Source organism: Cydia splendana, unplaced genomic scaffold (assembly GCF_910591565.1).
Source record: "Cydia splendana unplaced genomic scaffold, ilCydSple1.2 scaffold_75_ctg1, whole genome shotgun sequence".
Classification (NCBI taxonomy): domain Eukaryota; kingdom Metazoa; phylum Arthropoda; class Insecta; order Lepidoptera; family Tortricidae; genus Cydia; species Cydia splendana.
The window spans coordinates 322,369-343,873 of record NW_026946904.1 but is presented as its reverse complement, the minus strand read 5'-3'; the positions used below and the strand labels follow the sequence as shown (position 1 = coordinate 343,873).

General features: G+C 45.0%; 1 protein-coding gene across 1 annotated transcript; it reads left to right on the top strand.

Moving 5' to 3' along the window:
• The first annotated feature begins 273 nt into the window (after nt 1-273).
• LOC134805889 (uncharacterized) lies at nt 274-3,702 on the top strand. Its single transcript, XM_063779088.1, has 5 exons — nt 274-1,369; nt 2,057-2,176; nt 2,408-2,554; nt 2,903-3,053; nt 3,430-3,702. Exons 1-5 carry the CDS (start codon nt 444-446, stop codon nt 3,700-3,702), a joined length of 1,617 nt encoding a protein of 538 aa, XP_063635158.1. The 5' UTR covers nt 274-443.
• The last annotated feature ends 17,803 nt before the right edge of the window (nt 3,703-21,505 follow it).

Sequence of the window (21,505 nt, the reverse complement as noted above, 5' to 3'; positions counted from 1 at the left end):
CTGATTTGATTCTAGGAAGGTTGTATTGGCAGATTCTTTATCTGGTTTCTTATATAGGTTTTGATAGAAATTGGTAGCATGTGTAATAACATCTTTTCTATTCTTTGTTTCTCGTTCCTCATCTTGTAATTTTTGTATCCAATTCTTGTGACTTTTGAGTTCTTTATAAGCTCGTTTGGAGCTTCTGTAGGTAAGGTATGACTTTTGTAATCTTTTCTTATAGCTTTATTTGTTTTCTTAAATATGTTTTTTATTTCTTTTGACTTGTTTTCTGTTATGTATGCACGTTTGCGTCTGTGTGTGTGGCTGCGCCCACCTTAACCGTTACCGTTAGCTACACAATAAACTAGTGCGAATAGAGCAGCCCGTGGTTTCACTCGTGTCCTCGTACTCATCACTGGCGACGAATCGGTTAAATTCCACGTGTTTCGCGATAAAATAAAATGTCTAGTGCTAATTTCGGTGTGTTGGATACCTTTGATCATAACGTTCAAAGTTGGAACAGCTACAAAGGCCGATTACAGCAGTATTTTATCGCAAATGATATAGATAATGCGAAAGATGCGACGGGAATAAAAAGACGGGCCATATTGCTAACAGCACTCAAGGAAGAAACGTACAAGCTTGCAGCTGATTTGGTCCTGCCAAAGCAACTGGACAGCGTGCCTTATGAAGATATTATAAAACTTCTGGACAACCATTTCACACCTAAGCGGGTTGGATTCGGCGAACGCCACAAATTCTACGCCGCGGTGCAGCAGGCCGGCGAGACTCATACACAATGGGCCGCTCGGCTGCGAGGACTCACCGCTTATTGTAGTTTCAACAACGTGGAAGAGGCATTACGCGATCGGTTTATCATGGGTTTGCTTCCAGGCCTTGAAAAGGAAAAATTGTATGCGCAAAACATCTCCGTGCTGACGCTAGCGAAAGCGGTCGAGCTCGCCGAAAACATTCGCTGTGCGCGTGCCGGGGCCACCGCAGCTGGTATTACGCCTTCTTCGAGCGACGTTTACAAAATCGCGTCCAATAAACAGCAAAATAAGTCTGACGAGAAAGTGAAGTGTTCAAAATGCGGCTATACTAATCATAAAGTGTCGGAGTGTCGGTTCACTAATTACGTATGCAAAAAGTGCAAAGTGAAGGGTCATTTAGGTAGAATGTGCCCTAGTGTTAAATATTTGGATATTAATTACGATGGCGAGGACGACGACGGTAAGTTGTACAATATTCGTTCTCACAAGGGGAAACCCATGGTCGAAACGGTTTCTATTCTGGGCAAAGACATTCAATTTGAAGTGGATACCGGGGCTGCTGTTTCCGTGATATCTCCAAGTTTTTATAAAACGCATTTCAATAGCATTCCATTGTCACCTGCAAAAAAAGGTCTGCATGGATATACCAGTTATAAATTAGCGTGCGCGGGTATGTTGCAGTTGCCAATCGCGTATTCTGGTGCTACCCATACGTTGGATGTATATGTCGTATATGACGGTTCGGCCCCGATACTGGGCAGAGATTTTATTTCTAAATTTGAATTGGAATTAGCCCCCATCCATTGTAACAAAATTAATGCCGTTGAACAAAACTTCCCACAGCTGTTTTCGGACAACTTAGGGTGTTTTAATAAATATCGGGTTAAATTAACTTTAAAGGAAGGTTCTCAACCGATATTTTTTAAAGCACGCCCTGTAGCTTTCGCCTTACGGGATAAACTAAGTAAAGAAATCGATAGGTTGGTCGATTTAAAAGTCCTGGTTCCCGTAGAACATTCAGAGTACGCCTCTCCAGTTGTACCCGTACTAAAGCGTAATGGTTCCGTAAGATTGTGCGCGGATTACTCAGTTAGTATCAACAAGCAATTAGTCATTGACCATTATCCCTTACCGACTGCTAACGAGTTATTTGCTAAGTTACATGGAGGACAGAAGTTCTCTAAACTAGATTTATCCATGGCTTACAATCAGCTGATGTTATGCGAGGAATCTCAAAATTTAACCTGTATAAATACACATCGCGGATTATTTAAATATACTCGTTTAATTTTTGGGCTCAGTAGTGCTCCGGCAATTTTCCAACGCGCAATGGACGAACTGCTGGCCGGCATGGAGGGCGTGCTGTGCCTGCTGGACGACGTGCTGGTCACGGGTCGAGACGACCAGGAACATGTGGCCAGGTTAGTTAGTGTTTTACAGAGGTTACAGAACGCAGGCCTGACCTTACAAAAGGAAAAATGTGAATTTTTTAAGAGTGAAGTTAGTTACCTAGGTTATGTAATTAACAAAGACGGGCTGAAAAAATCTGCTGATAAAGTAAAAGCCATTGTTAACGCGCCTGTACCTGATAGTGTCAATCAACTTCAATCCTTTTTAGGGTTGGTTAATTATTACAGAAATTTTGTTCCCAGTGCGTCCAGCATTTTGAGTCCCCTGTATGACCTGCTAAAGAAGGGAGTCAAATGGACTTGGACCACTATTCACGAAGAGGCTTTTAATAAGATAAAAACCTGCCTCGCGTCCGACCAAGTGCTAGCGCATTACAATCCTGAAGCCCAGTTGGTTTTGACAGCTGATGCGTCACCTCACGGACTAGGTTGTATTTTATCGCTAATTGAGTCGAACGGCCAGGAAAGACCGATTTCCTATGCGTCACGCACCCTGAATGCCGCTGAAAAGCGATATTCTCATATTCAAAAGGAAGCCACTGCCGTCGTTTTCGCAGTACGTAGATTTCATCAGTATCTGTATGGTAGGTCCAAACCCTTCATATTACGAACCGATCACAAACCTTTAATCACGATATTTGGACCGCACCGGGGAATACCGGAAGTCTCCGCGAATCGCCTGCAGAGATATGCTATTTTTCTAAGTAGTTACAACTACAAAATAGAATTCGTTCGTAGTGCAGACAATAGCGCGGATTACTTGTCTCGGGCTTGCGCGCCAGAAGGTGAGGGGCAGGGGAGCGCGGGGGCAGCAAACTCGTGCTGCGAGCCCGGCGCCGCCGCCGCCGCGGACACTAGCGAGCGCGCAGCATATATTGCTAACAGTTCTGTGCGTTTGTTAAGTAGTTCTAGTTGTTAAGTTGTTTCTTGCCTTGGTATTTTCTTCTTTTTTTGTTCATCATTATTAATTTTTAGGCTATTTGTTATTGCAGTTTCTAGGCTATCATAATAAGTTTGTGTGTTTGTATGTTTTTTATTAAGGAAACATGTCAGTAGATTTTCATTTAAATGATGTAGGTATTTGGTTTTCTCTTGTTCTGTTGTTGGTGGTTTTGGTAGTGATCTATAGGCCTTTCTGCTTTTTTTAGGTGCTTCAAGTAGGAAGGAGGACCTTAGAAGTCTGTGGTCTGATGGGAAGGACAATTTGTTTAGAACTTCGACATTTGTAATCTGTTTTGGTTTGTTGCACATACCACTTGCAAAAGTTCAACAAATATCAACTAGAGGGCGCAAACCTCAAAATCATGGATCAGGTGTTAAGTGCAGTCAACGAGATCAAAAATCAACTGAAGGAAACTGAAAACAGGCTTGCAACAAAAATAGACAGCGTAGACCAAAATCTTCTAAGCATTCAATCGGAGCTCGACGCGCTTAAAATTAATCAAGAATTACAAGAAGAACGTGTGGACCAGCTGGAGAGAGACATTAGGAAACGAAACCTGGTCATTTTTGGAGTTACAGAAACGGAAAAGTCTTAGTTTGACCTGGAAGATATCATTGTCGAACTTATAAACAACACCCTTGGAGTTAGTTGCTTAAAAAGCGAAATTCAACATGCGAGGCGGATTGGAAAGAAAAATAGCAGCCCGCGCCCTATTATAATAGGGCTTTCTACTCTGGGGCAGAAGATAAGAATTTTAAAAAATAAGTCGAAACTAGAGGGAACACCTGTTTACATTAAGGAAGATTACCCGCCAAAAATACTAAAACAGAGGCAAGCTCTACAAGAAGACTTGATAGCCGAAAGAGAAAAGGGAAAAAAATGTAGTTCTCAAATACAACAAATTGATTACGCTTCCAGACAAAAAAACATCGACTAAAAATAAAAACGACTCAACAAACACGACAAGTAATAAAAAACGTTCCCTTGAAAAATCCCCACTCAGCGAAAAAAGCAGTGCATTCAAGAAAAATAAGCCCATGGACAATCGAACCATTACACAATACATGACTCGGCAGGAAAAAATTGTGCCCCTACCATCAACCTCTCAAAATATCAATACTGCGAATACTCTAGATAACCCATAGCAATCACAAGCGCCTCCCCCCCCCCCCCCTCAAACAGAAAGCTCACTACGAAAATACAAACAGAGAAAAATCTCAAACCTCTCCCAATCCGGCCGGTCACCGTGGGAGCAGTAGACCAAAACCCTCCAGGCTTAGGAAAAACACAGACAAAAATATCATTACAAATATGCACCTACAACGTTCGGTCGCTAGCAACAAGTGAAAGGCTGTTAGAACTGAAAGAGTCCTTAAAATACATTAAATATGACATAATCGGCTTAGCAGAGGATCGAAGAATGGGTATAAATATAATAGAAGACAACGACCACATATTATGCTATAGCGGCGAGATCATAGGACGTAACGGCGTAGGGTTCCTAGTAAAAAAACAGTACAAGGAAAATATTCAAAATTTTATCGGCCTATCTGGAAGAGTGTGCGTACTCCAACTGCAAATAGGAAAAATAGACTTGACACTCATACAAGCATACGCACTGTTAAGTAGCACGACTGTCCGATATAAATTTAGATAGGTATTAAATAAGTAATAATAATAACTATGCTCCGTTCCACGGTGCTCTGTCGTGCTGCGTCAAGACGAGCAAGGGGAAGGGAGAGGCCCCGCACCTAGCTCAAGGTGAGCCGGCACCGGCCGGTGCGCGGACGCGGCACAAACCAGTCTTCGCGGCGCATAGCGAGAGATAATACGTACTCACATACGTAATTTACGCGCCAAAATCCCGTGATTCTAAGTTTCTTTCCGCTAGTTTTTGTGTTTTCTATATGTTTCCCTTTTTTGTGACAATATACATAAGTATCAACCCCGCCCTTCAGTTACAAATGGTCCTACGAGTTCGGATAAGTGAAATTATTTAGCTATGAGTGATGTGAATAAACGGAGAACACGTAGTAAATCAAGAGCGATGTTAAAGAAGCCGCCAGATTCGGGATTGGGGACTCCGTCGGGTGCCGGCGTATCACAGCACGCGCCATCTTTGCAGCCAGAGCGTGCCCCCTCGGTGGGTGGCCAGAAAGGCCACGGAGATGAAATACCGCCGTCGGGGCTGAAGACGCCGGCAACAGAGGTCACTGTGCGGCCGAGGAGCAACGCCAGCGTGGCCAGCTATACGTCGAAACACACGAAACTTAGCCAGGCCTCCCTCAATGCACGGCGCTTACGCGCTGAGTACGAAGCAGAGCTTGAGGTGGCCAAAATAAAAGAAAATCTTATTAAAAAGAAGCTAGCCTTGGACATGGCCGACCTTCAGTTACAGGACGAAGAGGAGGACGAAGCAGCGCACAGTGTTGCGAGCGGAGAAGTAACGGCGCGCGTAACGCGCTGGCTCGACAACACCCCCGCCGCCGCGCCGACCCCTGCCGTACCGCGTACGCCATCGCCGCAGCATGAAGCCGCCGTCCCGTCCCGAGTGCCCGCACCGCCTTTGCCGCACACGACGTCACCCCAGCTGCTGCCGCCGCTACCGAAGAGCCAGCCTCTATCTGATATTGATCGGTTAGCGGAGGCCATCAGCAAGCTGGGGCATAAGAGACACGTGCCGCGGCAAGTGCACGACTTACCGGCGTACGACGGGAACGCGTCGGACTGGCTAGGGTTTGAAAAAGCATATCGATGTACGAATGAAATTCATGCCTTTAAACCATTCGAAAATATGGCGCGCCTTCGTGTGGCGCTTGTCGGCGAAGCGAAGGCCGCCGTACAAGATTTACTGCGAACTGCCACGGATCCAGAAGAGGTAATAAAGGCACTAGAAGACCAGTTTGGACACCCGACTCGTCTTTTGGAGTGCGCGCTGAAGAAAGTGCGTGAATTGCCTAAACTTAGTGAGGACGGACACGAAATTCGTAAATTCACAACGACAGTACGAAATTGCGTCTCGATTTTAAGAAGTATACGGGCAGAGGGTTATCTAAACAACCCACAGTTGGTCAATGAATTGCTGACTAAATTAACACCGTATCAACGAGCGCAATACGGCGAATTTGCTATGAAGATGGACATTGATAGCGGCGTCGATCTAAGAGTTAGCCCAAATCTCAGTATGTTTGTCGAATTCCTGAGTCAAATTACACGCGCGTCATCGTATTTCGCTCCGATAAGTATAGGGCTTGCAAATATTCGAAACTTTCAGGTATTCGAATATTCGACTTTTTCTGACGACATATTCGAATATTCGAATAATTATTCGAATATTATAAAAAATAAGAAAAAGAACGAGAAATCGGTTTATTATCGTTTTATTCAAAAGCTTATTTCACATATTGCTAAAACTAATGATATTTTGCAGAAATCCACTTAATTGACTAGATTTTATCATCCTACTATGAGATGCCCACATTTATAAAAAACAAGTAAAACGCCAAAATAAGACGTATTCAATATTTCTAGATAAAACTTTTATTATAAATGCGCCGTTGAGTGTAATAATATAACTTTAATCATCTAAACCAAACCTAGGTATGTAAGATATTTTTTTTAGTAGGTAATTATTTTCTGATTTAAATTAACTTGTAGTCACTCAGAGGCCTTAATTAATGGTCGGCTTAATTATATAATATTGGAATATTTAAGGGAAAAAGTTAGTTGACTACTGGATTATTTGTCAGCTAAAGGTGCATAGTTAGATTACCTAGTTGGGCACTGGGCAGGTTTGGTATGATCAAATTTGAGAATTGCGATAAGTGCGGGCAAGGTTTAGTCTTAATAAACAGAATGACCCTTTAACTTAAAACTTATGCACCGTAAAAATAACATACTTTTTGATTTCGTTTTCTTTCAAATTGAGTTAGGTTTCACTGTATTCACGAAGTCTATCGAGAGGAATACAGTAAAAATATTATTTCCTTCGTATTTGGGTACCTACCATTACTCATTCACTGTAAATACCCGGAAAACACACAGAAACTGTAACTGCAGCGGATTAAATAGATTTTTTATAGTAATAAAAAATATTCGAATATTCGAAACCTGAGCGGCCGAATATTCGAATATCAAAACAGGCCGAATATTCGACAAATTCGAATATTCGAATATTCGAATTGCAAGCCCTAGATAAGTATAAACATCGCGCCCGCCAGCCGCGCCGTCGCGGGCGCAGAGCGCGCAGGATCCCACGCCGGTCGGCGTGATAAGGCTGCGGTCCCAGTGCGCGCGGGCGGAGCGGTTCATCGACTACATGCTCAAGTGGAAACAATCGCGACAGTGTCTAAGACTAAACACAATGACAATAAAATCGTGTGTGTTAAGTGTAAAGCGGACCATAAGTTAACTGAGTGTACCGATTTTAAAAATTTGCCTATTGATGAACGTTGGGACCTTGTCAAACAAAATAGACTATGTTTCAAGTGCATTTTGAAAACACACTCGAGTAGATATTGTCGTGCAAAACGGTGTAATAAGTGCAATTATTCTCACCACGAGTTATTACATAAAGACGTAGAAAAGGCTACGCCGCCCGCGGAGGCGCCACAGCCTAACCTTCCGCCATCGGCGCCCGCGTCTCAAGTATCGGCTTCGGATACATATGAAACGTTAACGAATGTTAGTGAAATAAGTGCGAGTACTTTATTAAAAGTGGTATCTGTGACTGTTACAAGTGCAGGAGTCGAACATTGCATATACGCGCTATTGGACGATGGCGCGACATGCTCGGTTTTGGACGATCGATTCGCGAGTGGTGCAGACGGACCTATAGTGCCGCTGAATTTACGGATGGCGCGTGACTATTTTGCTAAAGACGATAACTCTCGCAAGATTAAAGTGATAGTGCGCGGCTCGAATGGTGTCAATCATGACATTTACGTGCGTACGATGCGGGACCTTAGCTTGCCGACACAAACTGTACCGGCGCGCATTTTTCGAGAAAACGCACACCTGCGGGACCTGGATTGCGAAGAGATGAGGGAGGCGAAACCCATGCTGGTGTTGGGGCAGGACAATTGGCGTCTCATCGTCGGCAGGGAGCTCCGCGAAGGTAAATCCGGTCGCCCGGTCGCTTCACTTACCTACTTAGGCTGGGCCGTCCATGGCCCGTTAGGTGGGGGGGTTGGTGATAGCGAGATTGAATCCGTCAACTGCATGACCGCGTTTGATGACAATAATGACTTGCATGACTTAGTGAAGGCCCAATTCGAATTGGAAGCTATAGGTATTTGTAATATGTTACGTACCAACTCGGACTCTGAACGCGCTTTAGAAATATTAAACCAAACATGTCGTCGCGTGTCAGATAATGCCCAGCAGTGGGAAGTAGGCTTGTTGTGGGCTCGTGACCATGTAGAAATGCCCGATAACTATAACTACGCGTTAAGACGACTTGCCGGGATTGAGCGAAGAATGGATCGTGACCCCAAATTTGCTTCGGAATACGCTAAGCAAATAAACAGATTATTAGATGCGGGTTACGCGCGAAAAGTTGACAGTATTAAGGCGAGTCCCGTTTGGTATTTGCCACACTTTGGAGTCACGAACCCGAATAAACCCGGCAAGTTTCGTCTCGTATTTGATTGTGCCGCCACTTATGAGGGCGTGTCCTTGAATAATAACCTACTAAGTGGACCTGATTTAATGAATTCTTTATTAGGAGTTTTGATTAAATTCAGATCGGGTGAAATAGCTTTCACCGCCGATATTGCTGACATGTTTATGCGTGTAAAAATTCGCGAGGCCGATCAGGGAGCGCAGCTGTTTTTATGGCGCGGCCAAGACCGATCTAGTGAACCTGGAATTTATGTGATGAACTCTATGATCTTTGGCGCGACCTGCAGTCCTACGTCGGCGATTTACGTGTTGAATAAAAACGCTGAGGAGTTCGCAAATACGCATACTGCGGCGGTGGAAGCTATTAAAAATAAACACTATGTTGACGATTACTTAGATAGTGTTGACTCGATAGACACGGCACAACAGCTGATCGCTGACGTCACCCACATTCACCGAGCTGGTGGATTTGATATTAGGGGGTGGGTGACAAATTCACCTGAATTGAGTGAAAAGCTGCCAGTTGTGGTGCCGGGTCGTGTTAAACTCGACAAGTCGGAAAACGAACGCACATTAGGTATGATCTGGTGTCCGGCAAGCGACTGTATGAAATTTGATCTGTCGTTTAAACGCTTGCCGGCTGAATTGGTTGAAGGTCAGATCAAACCTACCAAGCGTCAATTTCTCAAATTTATTATGAGCATTTTTGACCCACTCGGACTGGTCTACCCTTGCGTGATACAATCACGAGTCCTGATGCAGCGCGTCTGGCAGTCAGGGATTTTGTGGGACGAATGCATCAAGGACACGGAAGCCGCTATCTGGTTCGAATGGCTTAGTAAGTTGAAAGCTCTATCTGCCGTTGCCGTACCGCGATGGTACGGTCTGCAGCGGACAGCGGCGGTAGACCTTCATGTCTTCGGTGATGCAAGCGAAAAAGCGTACGCCGCTGTGGGATTCTTGGTTGGTACCGACAATGGCGGCAATAGGGTATGTACTATGGTGGGGGGAAAAGCACGCGTGACCCCCGTGAAGGTAGTATCCATTCCTCGTTTGGAACTACAGGCCGCTGTGTTAGCGTGTAGACTAGCAGTGACAATAAAATCTGAAGTAAATTTTGCTATCACCAACCTGTACCTCTGGACTGACTCAAAAACAGTTCTTATGTGGATTAATTCCGACGCACGCGACTATCAAAGATACGTTTCGCATAGGTTAGCAGAGATTGACAATTTAAGTAAGCGAAGCGACTGGCACTGGGTTCCTTCAGAGTCCAATCCTGCTGATGAGGGAACCAGGATGGACTGGCCTAACAACAAGGGCATGTGGCTTTCGGGTCCCCCCTTTCTCTGTAATCCACAGGTACCATGGCCGAGCTGGAGCCGTGACGAGACCCCCGCTGATCCTGAGCGTTTGGAGAGGGCGCACGTGGCAGCTGAGACCAGCCCAGATCAGCTCATCGATGTGGCACGCTACTCCACATGGACGCGGGCTGTGCGCGTCACTGCACGCGTGCTTGCATTTATACGCGCGTGTCGAGGTAAGCAGCGAACAGCGGACGAACTAACTATGGACATCCTGCAAGAGGCCGAGCGGGTTCTATTGAAACAAGCGCAGGCTCGCTCCTTCCCTGATGAGCTGCGCGCGCTGCAGGCGGGACGCTCGCTTCCTAGGTCCAGCCGCCTGCTAAAGCTGGATCCTGTAATCGGCGAGGATGAGCTTCTTCGCGTCAGGGGCCGCCTTGGGGCGTCAACTGAGTTGTCGTTCGACGAGAGACACCCGATTATCCTCGAAGGTAGCTGTCGTAGCGCGCGGCTGCTGGTACATCACTATCACTGTCGTGCGCTGCACGCGAACCACGAAACCGTCGTCAACAACTTGAGAGAGAGGTTCTGGGTGACTTGCCTTCGCCCAACTGTAAAGGCAGTCGTTGCGCGCTGTCAATATTGCCGCGTGCAGCGCGCGCGGCCTAAACCACAGAAGATGGGAGACTTACCGCCCGTAAGACTTACCTCAACACGACGAGCATTCGTCAACTGCGGGATCGATTATTTCGGTCCTATGGAGATCACAATTGGACGGCGCCGGGAGAAACGGTGGGGCGTGTTGTTTACCTGCTTGGCTACACGCGCCATTCACCTGGAGTTGGCTGCGTCGCTCAGTAGTGATTCTGCCATACTTGCCTTGCGCCGCTTGATAGCGCGTCGCGGGCAACCAGCGATGATTTTGAGTGACTGCGGCACAAACTTTGTAGGAGCGAACAGGGAACTGCGCACCGCTCTACGAAGCCTGAACGCCGAGCGACTTCAAGGTGAGGCCTTGTCTAAGGGCATTGAATGGCGGTTCAACCCGCCAGCAGCTCCACACATGGGCGGTACGTGGGAACGCCTCATTCGCTCCGTGAAGAATGCTCTTCATGCCATACTGAAGGAACGCGCACCATCTGAAGAAGTTCTACACACCGCCATGCTGGAAGCGGAACTTGTCGTGAACAGCCGACCGCTTGCGTATGTAGCAACTGATCACGATGAACCGGTCGTACTCACTCCAAACCATCTCCTACTTGGGACAGCGACGGGCGAGACCCGCATGACGACCTTTGAGCCCTCTGACCTGAATGCTCGCCGCCAATGGAAGAAGGCGAACGCGCTGGCCGAGATGTTCTGGCGGCGGTGGATCAGAGAATATCTGCCTACACTTCAGAGACGACAGAAATGGACAACGGCAACGGACTCCGTCAAAGTGGGTGATGTAGTGGTGTTGTGTGACGGCAAACAGCCGCGTAATATGTGGCCCCGTGGCATAATAACCAAAGTGTTTCCGGGAAGTGATGGTCATGTGCGTGTGGTAGATATAAGAACGGCCTCTGGGGCGCTGCGTCGTCCTGTTGCTCGAATAGCCGTGCTACCTACAGACGGTACATTTGTCGATTGAAGTCTCCAACTGGGGGGTGGTAATGTTAAGTAGCACGACTGTCCGATATAAATTTAGATAGGTATTAAATAAGTAATAATAATAACTATGCTCCGTTCCACGGTGCTCTGTCGTGCTGCGTCAAGACGAGCAAGGGGAAGGGAGAGGCCCCGCACCTAGCTCAAGGTGAGCCGGCACCGGCCGGTGCGCGGACGCGGCACAAACCAGTCTTCGCGGCGCATAGCGAGAGATAATACGTACTCACATACGTAATTTACGCGCCAAAATCCCGTGATTCTAAGTTTCTTTCCGCTAGTTTTTGTGTTTTCTATATGTTTCCCTTTTTTGTGACAATATACATAAGTAGTTCTGGACATTAGCTTTTTACTTTCTTCAAATCAACCCCGCCCTTCAGTTACACGCACCGACATCACGTTCAAGTGAAAACGAAGTCGAATCCTTCTACAGCGACCTCGAAAAAGCGCACAGCCTTGCTACGAAGTATATTATATCTATGGGCGACTACAACTCAATGATTGGAATACCAAAAAGTGAAGATAGCCTTATAACGGGAAAGTATGGCTATGGAACAAGGAACACTAGAGGCGAAAGACTACTTCAATATGCAAATGAAAATAAACTACTGATTATTAACACTGTATACAAGAAAAAACAAAAACATAAATGGACTTGGATTTCGCCTGACAGAAGAACAAGAAATGAAATTGACTATATTTTATCTAACTCACCACACATCTTCACCAACTTCGAACTTATATCTAATAAATTGTTTTCTTCAGATCACAAGCTTTTAAGAGGAACTATACGACTAGACACTGTAAGAAAAAGCAGAAAAAAGTACACAGAGAAATGCAATCAACTTATAACGGAAGAGAGTCGCAAATTATATTCAAACGAACTTATAAAAATGAAATCTGTCCTCAACATACATCAAAACGAGGACGCTTTGACGTACTACAAAAAGCTTGAAAGCTCCATACAAACATGTCTAAAAAAAGCACAAAATACTAACACTAAATAAGAAAGTATACTTTCAGAAAAAGCCAAAAAGCTCTTACAACAAAGAAGCTTACTACAGCACAAGAAGCTTTCGTCGATGGAAAAACAAGAGCTTAAGATACTATACAAAACAACAAATAAATAAATCAAACAAAACTACAAAGAATATAGACTAAGAAAAATTTAAATGCACATGCTAGAATCCGGAAGCATGAAAAAAGCAATGAAGGACCTCAACCGAGAAAAACAATGGATAACATCTTTAAACGCCACAAGAAAACATCAATCGCGCTCTGATGCCATTACATCAGCAACAGCTTTTTACAGAAAGCTTTACAATAACCCACAAAGCTCGGTGAGTCACAATAATACTGGCACGAGTAACAACACAGCGAGAGACATTGCTATATGCGAAAATATCAAACAGCTGAATGAAATAGAAATACTCAAACAAATATTAAAACTAAAATTGGGCAAAAGCTCGGGATCCGACGAAATCTATAACGAAGCCATCAAAATTGCGAAAGACATTCTTCTAATACCTCTCGCACACCTTTTCAATAAAATAATAGTCGAAGAAAAAGTACCAAAATCATGGACTGAATCAGAAATTATTCTCATATACAAAAAAGGAAACCCTAATGACGTAGAGAATTACCGCCCCATAAGCTCGATGCACTGCCTGTATAAACTATTTGCAGCATGCTTGCTAGAAAGAATATCCGGCGACATAGAATTGCACCAACCTATCGAACAGGCAGGCTTCAGGAAAGGCTACAGTACAAACGACCATATTCAGTTATTAGACCAGATCATAGAAAAATATGTAGAGTTTAGAAAACCATTATACATCGCCTTTATTGATTATAAAAAAGCGTTTGACTGTATATCACACCAAAGCATATGGGAAGCACTTGAAAATCAAAATATTAACAGCAAGTACATACGAATAATAAAAAACATATACTCAAATAGTACAAGCATAGTCAAGCTCGACCGAACTGGCAACAAAATAAATATACTAAGAAGAGTAAGACAAGGAGACCCACTCTCTCCAAAACTATTTATATCAGTCCTCCAAAACATAATGAAAGAGCTGCCGTGGTGTAATGAAGGCGTCTACATAGACGGCAAATATCTCAGCCACCTTCGCTTCGCGGACGATATCGTCTTGTTCGCGGAAAACGCCATACAGCTAGAAAGCATGATGGCGGAACTTCAAGCTGTCAGTAGCAACATCGGATTGGAGCTCAACGTAAACAAAACGAAAGTTATGACAAACCACACCCAAGACCCAATCCACGTAGCCGGATCCTCAATCAACTACGTCGACGACTACATATACCTCGGCAAGCAAGTGTCATTCCATAAGGACAGGAACGAAATAGAAGTTGATAGACGAATCGCTCTGACTTGGAAGAAATATCGGAGCTTTAAAGAGGTAATGAAGTCCAACATACACCAGTGATATGTGCTCCTTCAGTGAATAGTTTCAAAAACAGACTTGACAAACACTTAAACAAAAAAAAAATGAACACTAATCGTTAAAAAACAAGTGCAGTGATATACACGCATCAGCTTTCAGCTGCTAGTGTATTAAACAATATAATAATATATAATAATAATAATAATACACCCATCTGTAAAGAAAAAATCATGGATACGTGCCTACTACCATGTCTTACATACAGCTGCCAAACATGGGTATTTGATGCAAAAACCAGAAATAAAATATTAACTACTCAGAGAGCACTAGAAAGAAGCATGTTAAAAATAAAATTAAAAGATAAGATCAGACACAGCAAAATTAGACAACAAACAAAAGTACTCGACGCTCTATCCTACGCCCAAGGCCTTAAATGGAAGTGGGCAGGTCACGTGGCTAGGTACCAAGATGGCAGGTGGACAAAGAGAGCGACTACATGGAAAGGGCCAGACGGAGACCGCAGACCTGGAAGACCAAAAGGGAGATGGAAAGACGAGATCGTAGAGTTTTCCGGAAAAAATTGGACAGAAATAGCATCCGATAGAGACAATTGGAAATGCGTGGAGGAGGCCTTTACCCGCCGAGGGGTCCACACCTAAATAATGTGTTCAAATTTAAATTTTAAAAGATGACATTTTATTCTTACTGCTAAATAAATATAATTTTCAATCAAATGGACAATTTATAAAAATATAATTATAATTTAAGTACAGGAATGTAAAAAAAAATCTATCAAAACAATAATTTTAGAACACCTTAAATTTAAAACTATTCATGCTATACATACATACATGCTAGTTGGAAAGAAATATTATAATGTAATGCAAGTAAAATAACTACAACTAAATACTGCATGTTATGTACGACTTTGGAATAATAAAGGCTTTTTTATTTATTTGGTTTGTATCATATCATATTTGTATCATAGGATGTAATCGATCTCATTCTTTGTTTTATTGTCAGGTGATGCCCATGTCCATCTTCGTTGTTGTTTTTTCTTGAAATATGTGCTCATGATAGATAAGTGTTGTTCACAAGCATATTGTAGTAGCCATTCTCCTCTTTCATTCCGTTTGCCGTATCCATATTTTCCCATTATTAGGTTTTCAAATTTCCGTGGTTGACCTATTTTGGCGTTGGAATCCCCTATGACTAGTACATTTGTGTCCTGTGTGTCTTGAGCGTTCTTGAGTTCATTATAGAATTTCCGCATTTCATCCTCCTTCGCTCTTTCGGTAGGTGCATAGGCTTGTATTATAGTTATAGGTTGATTTCTGAATTTTAATTTCAACACTGCTACTCTTTCTGATATTCCAATGAAATCAATGATATTCTGTTTTAATGTTTTCTTTATTAAGAAGCCGACTCCATGGAATCCTTTTGTTTCTCCTATATAACACAATATAAAGTCTTGATGTTCTTCTATTTTACATCCTGTTCGTCTTACTTCAGAAAGTCCAATTATATCATACTCTATTTTTTCAAGGGCTTGTGTTAGATCCAGCAATCTTTCCGGAGATGACAATGATCTCACATTGTATGTGCATATTTTGAGTATTGGTTTTTGCTGTGCGCGTTCATTTCTTTGGGAGGTGTGAGGGTGGTGGTCTAAAACCCCACGGGGACCAGTCGGGTTGGGGAGTTTATTTGTTGTTTTGACGTTATTTTGTTGCTATGTACGTCGTTGAGTTGTACCTATTGTAACTGTTGTTGTATTATGATTTATGTTTTTTGTAGATTTGTTTGTTGTGCTTCTTAATGTTCCATGTTGTTTAATTTTGCCAGGTATTTTTGTCCGAGAGTGAGTATGCTCTTTCCCGCATGATTTGAAAAGCATCTCGTTTTGTTATTGAGCCACTAGCAACTTCAGGGCTGGGTGCTGGTTTGGGGCTAGGTGATCTTGAGCAAGCCCTGGTACTGGAACTGTCTCGAGTGTCTTGTTCTACGTTTGTCCTTTTTATTTTATGTTTGTTTCTGTTCTGATCACTGTTTTCTGTGGTAGACGGGCTTGGGGTTTTTGTTTCTGCTCTTTTCCTTTTTTTCCTTTCACCTTGTTTGATTCGCTCTTTCTTCTCCAGTAATGTTTTTTTAGGGATGTCACGTGTTATGTAGGCATCAGCGACCTTTTTAAAATTTTGATTTTTTTCTGCAATAATGTAGTTGACAGTAATATTGGTCTTATTTTTCCATCAATTTTAGGTTTGCCTAGTCTCTGGATACGGTTTATATCAGTTGTCGTAAAAGACACTTCAGTTGACTTTATTATTTCACACAATGATCTAATGAGGTCTTCCATTTTCTCATCGGGCGCTTCGGGGATTCCGTGGAGTATTATATTATTTCTTCTCGCATTCAGATCAAAATATTCCAACTTCTTGTTTAAAACCGTTATTTCGTCGCGGAGCTTTTGATTTTCTTGGGAGATAGGTTTTATCTTTTCATCCACTTTAGTAAGCACGTTATTTTTTATGGTTTCATTAATTACTTCCGTCTGTTTGCGAAGCTCTTCTTTCAATTTTACGAATAGCAATGACATTTCGTCTGACAGTTCGGACACCATCTTGTAGTTTCTAAACGCACTCGTTCTGGTAAGCAAGAAATGGATGTCAAAGTGCGGTACGCAATGTAGATCGAACTCGATTGAACGCGACCGGATCGTTTTGTACGGTTGGTAGCTTTGCGATGATAAGTATGGCCGTCACTGATAACCTCAAAGTAAAGTTTGTTTTTGCTTCACTGCACTTGAAAACCGGACGAAGTTATCATGACGAATAACTACCGGAGATATATCTTGAAGGATGGTACGGCCGACATTTGTCGGGCATGCCGCCGTCCCGGAGAGTCACTCAAGCATATTATCTCCGGTTGCTCTCATCTTGCTAAGTGTGGCGAGTACTTGCACAGACATAATCTCGTAGCCCGAATTATTCACCAGCAGCTTGCTCTCCTATACGGCCTTGTGGACCGCGAAGTGCCGTACCTACTACAAGTACTCACCTGCGCCAGTTCTCGAAAATGGTCGTGCCATGCTCTATTGGGATCGGTCTATCATCCCTGACAGGGCTAATGTTGCCAATAAGCCTGACATCGTGCTGGTAGACCGATCGCAGCGCCGGACCGCGCTCTTCACCATCCCCCATGATCAGGACCGTCTTAAACTATGCTGGGGCCCTTCGGCACATAAGAATTTGGGGCCCTTTTTGAAAATAAAGAAAGCGAATTAAACTAACATTTTCCTACTTTGATCTTCTATTTATTATAATCAAATATACTGTTAGTAAGTCCTTCGGGGGCCCCCTGAGGATGGGGGCCCTGGGCACGGGCCCCGTGTGCCCTTATGGTAAAGACGGTACTGCCCATGATGAGAATCTCGTGAAAGCAGAGAAGGACAAATCCAGCAAGTACCTAGACTTGGCTCACGAGATAACCGCCATGTGGGATGTAGACTGGGCAATAATTGTGTCGAATCATTGTTCCGATAGTCATGTCAGCGAACGGTCTTATAGAGAAGAGTCTCGAGCAACACCTAGCAAGACTCTCGCTGGGTAGATCGCATTTCTCGGTAGGTCAGATGCAGATGATGTGGTAATTTTGGATACGGCGCGTATTGTACGTCGGTTCCTCACTCTGCGGCCCTGAACACCTGACCTGACCTGAACCTGAACTTGGGCCCTGCCTCGCTGCTGGCGGCACCCTAGGTTAGGTTTTTTATAATGTGATTACGAGTAAGTATATGCATTTTTTATTGTTCTACCTAAGTGTTTCATATTTTACTTTTATATTCATATTATAAAATGCCTAACTTAAGAAGAAGAATAAATAAAGATAATAATAAGAGAATAATTATGATATTATTGTAAGCACTTTAATTTATAGATATTATGAAAGCTATGGATCTTCTATGGTCATTTTACCGTCCCCTACGCTGCGCTGGCGAACGTCGCAGTACTTTCAATATTTTATTTTACATTGAAAGTAGTCAAATTTATATTTACTGTTTATATAATCGGCATTAAATGGGCTTCGGACAGTATTTTTTATAAACCAAGTTTAATACAAAAATATGAGGGTTTGTTTGCATTTCGTTACTACTAAAAGTTTATTATTTTAAGGATTGCGTTATATTTTGCTACGGAACCCTAAAAAACTGGTATAGAGAATGAATTGGGCATCATCTAGTTACCTGATAACGACACCAAACTTGACTGAAAGTTCCAAACTAATCCGCCAGATTTTTTTTTCTGAGCGCCGGGAGCTTTGAACTTTGACCCCCTTCCCCCCCTCTGACACGGAGTTCAACTGGCTACCGGGCGTTTTCGGCTTAGGTGGACGTGTATAACATTCGTACTAAATGGCATTGCTGTACCCCAAAATGTCATACTGCATCCCAATAGAAAACGGACTAAAACGCGCGTTCCCGGTGAAATGTAAAAGTTTAGTTTGCAAAGAAAGTTAATTCTGACAATATTAGATACAAACGTCAAGTCTTGTCGTGAGCATCCGGGAAATACACAAATATCTACATTTTCAGGCGTTCGCTGAAATCTCACAACATTGCTCAGGTCAACAGGAACTGTGCTTTGGATTTCTCCATTTATTTCAAAGAAGCTCATGTTTCTTTTTTGGGTATAAAATAATAACTCATTTCCGGATGCCTGTTCAAGACGAAATATGTAACTAAATTTATAACTCATTTATAGTTCTAGCAAGATGAATGTTTGATTTAGGCAACAATGTAAGGAAATAATAGAATGCGAATTCAGCGAATTTTGTCCTTGTCCGTCTTAATTATAACACGAGGTATGGGCTTATGGAAGCCGCGTAGGTGTTAACATTTATGAAAGGGTAAAAGTATACAAGGAAGTGACATCGTTACCAATATAAAAGGGAGTTCCAATATGTATCAGAATAAATAGAAAATGAATATTAAAAAACAATTGCAATTTCAAAATAACAGATATATCACTACGCTCACTGTCCAATAATAAAGCTATATTCTTCAGAACATTACGTTAAACACGACTAGAAAAGATGGACGTTGTAATAATGCACACTGGGAAGACGTCAGAAAGGATATGGAGATGTAAATATATAGCGGCTTTCCAAAAATAAGAGTAATAACACCGCATTTTGGGGTGTAGGGGGGGGGGGGGGGTAGGTACGTAGTTCAGGTGTGCGACGCTGGGCTTACAACGCCTACTCCCTCAAGTCTATCATACACGTCCCCGTCGGCCATGGCTCTGCCGCCGCAGGCCATGGCCGAACCCATCCCACTCATGGGGTGGGTCGTACACCCTGGTAATGCTGGTGGTCGGTCGGGCGTCGCACATTCCATCTGCCCCGGACCACCAGTAGCTGAGTATGAAGGCGACGTCGTAACCCGTGAGGACCTGAAAACCCGAACGGAGTACGAAACTGGAGAGTCCTGTAAGGCATGGCTAGCAATATGATTTCGATCAGATTGCTAGCTATGTTATACGGACCTCCCGGTTCCGCTTAAGGTGTAGGTGACTTAAGCGGACTACACTCACCTGCCTGCGTAAGTCCTGCGCAGTAGAGCGCCGTAAGCGGGGATGCAGGAGTCCTGGGGGCCGAGGCCTGCAGGGGGTCGGGGTTAGTTATCCCCTGTGGGCCAATATGCCCTTTTTGGTCCGAATTTCCGGCGAAACGGTGGCCCTGCAACTAGCCACTGCAGGGTATTGGACACGCGTCCCGTACGGTCGAGGTGGTACGGTCCGCAGGCGAGGTGTGGGGAGGGGCGTCCTCTGGGAGGATGCCAGGGGCTCGGCCATGCTGACGGGGCAAGGGCGCGTGGAACGACTGGGAGAGATAGGATCGTCTCTCTCAGCCACGTGTCTGCAGCTCCCGATGTCGCGCATGAGTCTCACCTCTACACACCTATACCTCTTGGGTCTTCCTGGTGTCCAAAGTGACATCCCCAAAGGTGCGGGCTCCATGGAGGGTGGGAAGCTCGAGAGGTGAATTTAATACATTTCAAAAAATGGAAACTACAAGATCCCAAACCCCGCGGGTGCCGGAAGGGAAACCGGAAGGCGCCCCAACACCGGAGGGAAACGGCGCAGTTTCGGCTGTACCCGGAACCTCCACTCAACACAACACTACACGAGGAGACGGAGCTGTCCCGATAGTTCCTCCCTCCTCATCACGTGCTTACAGGGAGGCACAAACAACCCTGCCAAGCACCACTACACACGGCGCTGTCTCGACAGTACCCCCACAAAATAGACACAACACACCCCGTGGTGGCGCTGTCTCGACAGCACCGCCTTGCAAGGGGCAGCCCGCAGCAGGGATTAGAGCCGCCGGGAAACCAAAAGCACGCAAACCTGCTACGTGGACGCCCAAATCAGTAGGTTCGGTACCACAGCGTACCCAAGCCCTACTGCCAACACTGGGGACATCCACGGGCGCCGTTCCGACAGGAGGGAAACCCCCTGCCACGGAGCAGACTCCAGTGATGGAACTAGCGCTGGACCCCGTCTCTGCTCAGCTGGAGGCGGGTTGGACCGTCCAGGTGTCCAGAAAGGCGCGGAAGTGGAAGCCCGATAGACGGGTGGAAACTCCAGTGCTCCCGCCTCCCCCTGTTATAGCTGCGGCTAAGCCGCACAAGCTTAACAGGAAGCAGAGACGGAAGCGAAGGGAGAGGCAAGCCGCTCTCAACAACACCGCCCCGGCGCCTCAACAAGGCGCCGCTGGGAAGGGCCAGGCGCAGGCAGCAGCTGGTCTACCAGCAGCGAACCGTGCCCCTCCCCAGGAAAAGAGGGTGAAGGTCAGGACCAAGGGGGAGAGTAGCCAGGGTGCCCGGTCTTCTGCCAAGAGGGCTCGTTTGGACGAGACTATATCTCCCAGAGGCGAGCCTAAGAGGCAGAGGACTGGACCGCCTGGAGAAACCCCCCATGCCGACTACGCAGAGGCGGCAAAGGCTGACCTGCTGGTGGCGGTGACCACTGCCACCTCGGGACACCTGACCTCGCAGCAGTCGGATGAGGTCCAGAGGCAGCTGCTAGCCCTGCTCTCGCAGGAAGCCAGGCAGCCCACCGCAAGCCTTCCCGCAGGCCCAATCTTCAGGGGCAAGCCCGTATGGGCGAATGGCTCCCTAAGACTGTGGTGCGAGGACCCGGCCACACTAGCATGGCTCAAGCGCAGCGTGGCTACCATCACCCTCGATGAGGGGGAGAAGGTGGTGGTCAAGCGCCAGAGCGAGGTACCCAAAAGAGTACGCTGCGGTATCCTGTTCCCGGGCGTCTGGGAGGACTTCGGCGAGGTTGGCCGAGCCCTCCGCTATCAGAACCCGTGGGCGGAAATAGACCGCTGGCTGCTCAACCGGCGAGAGGTG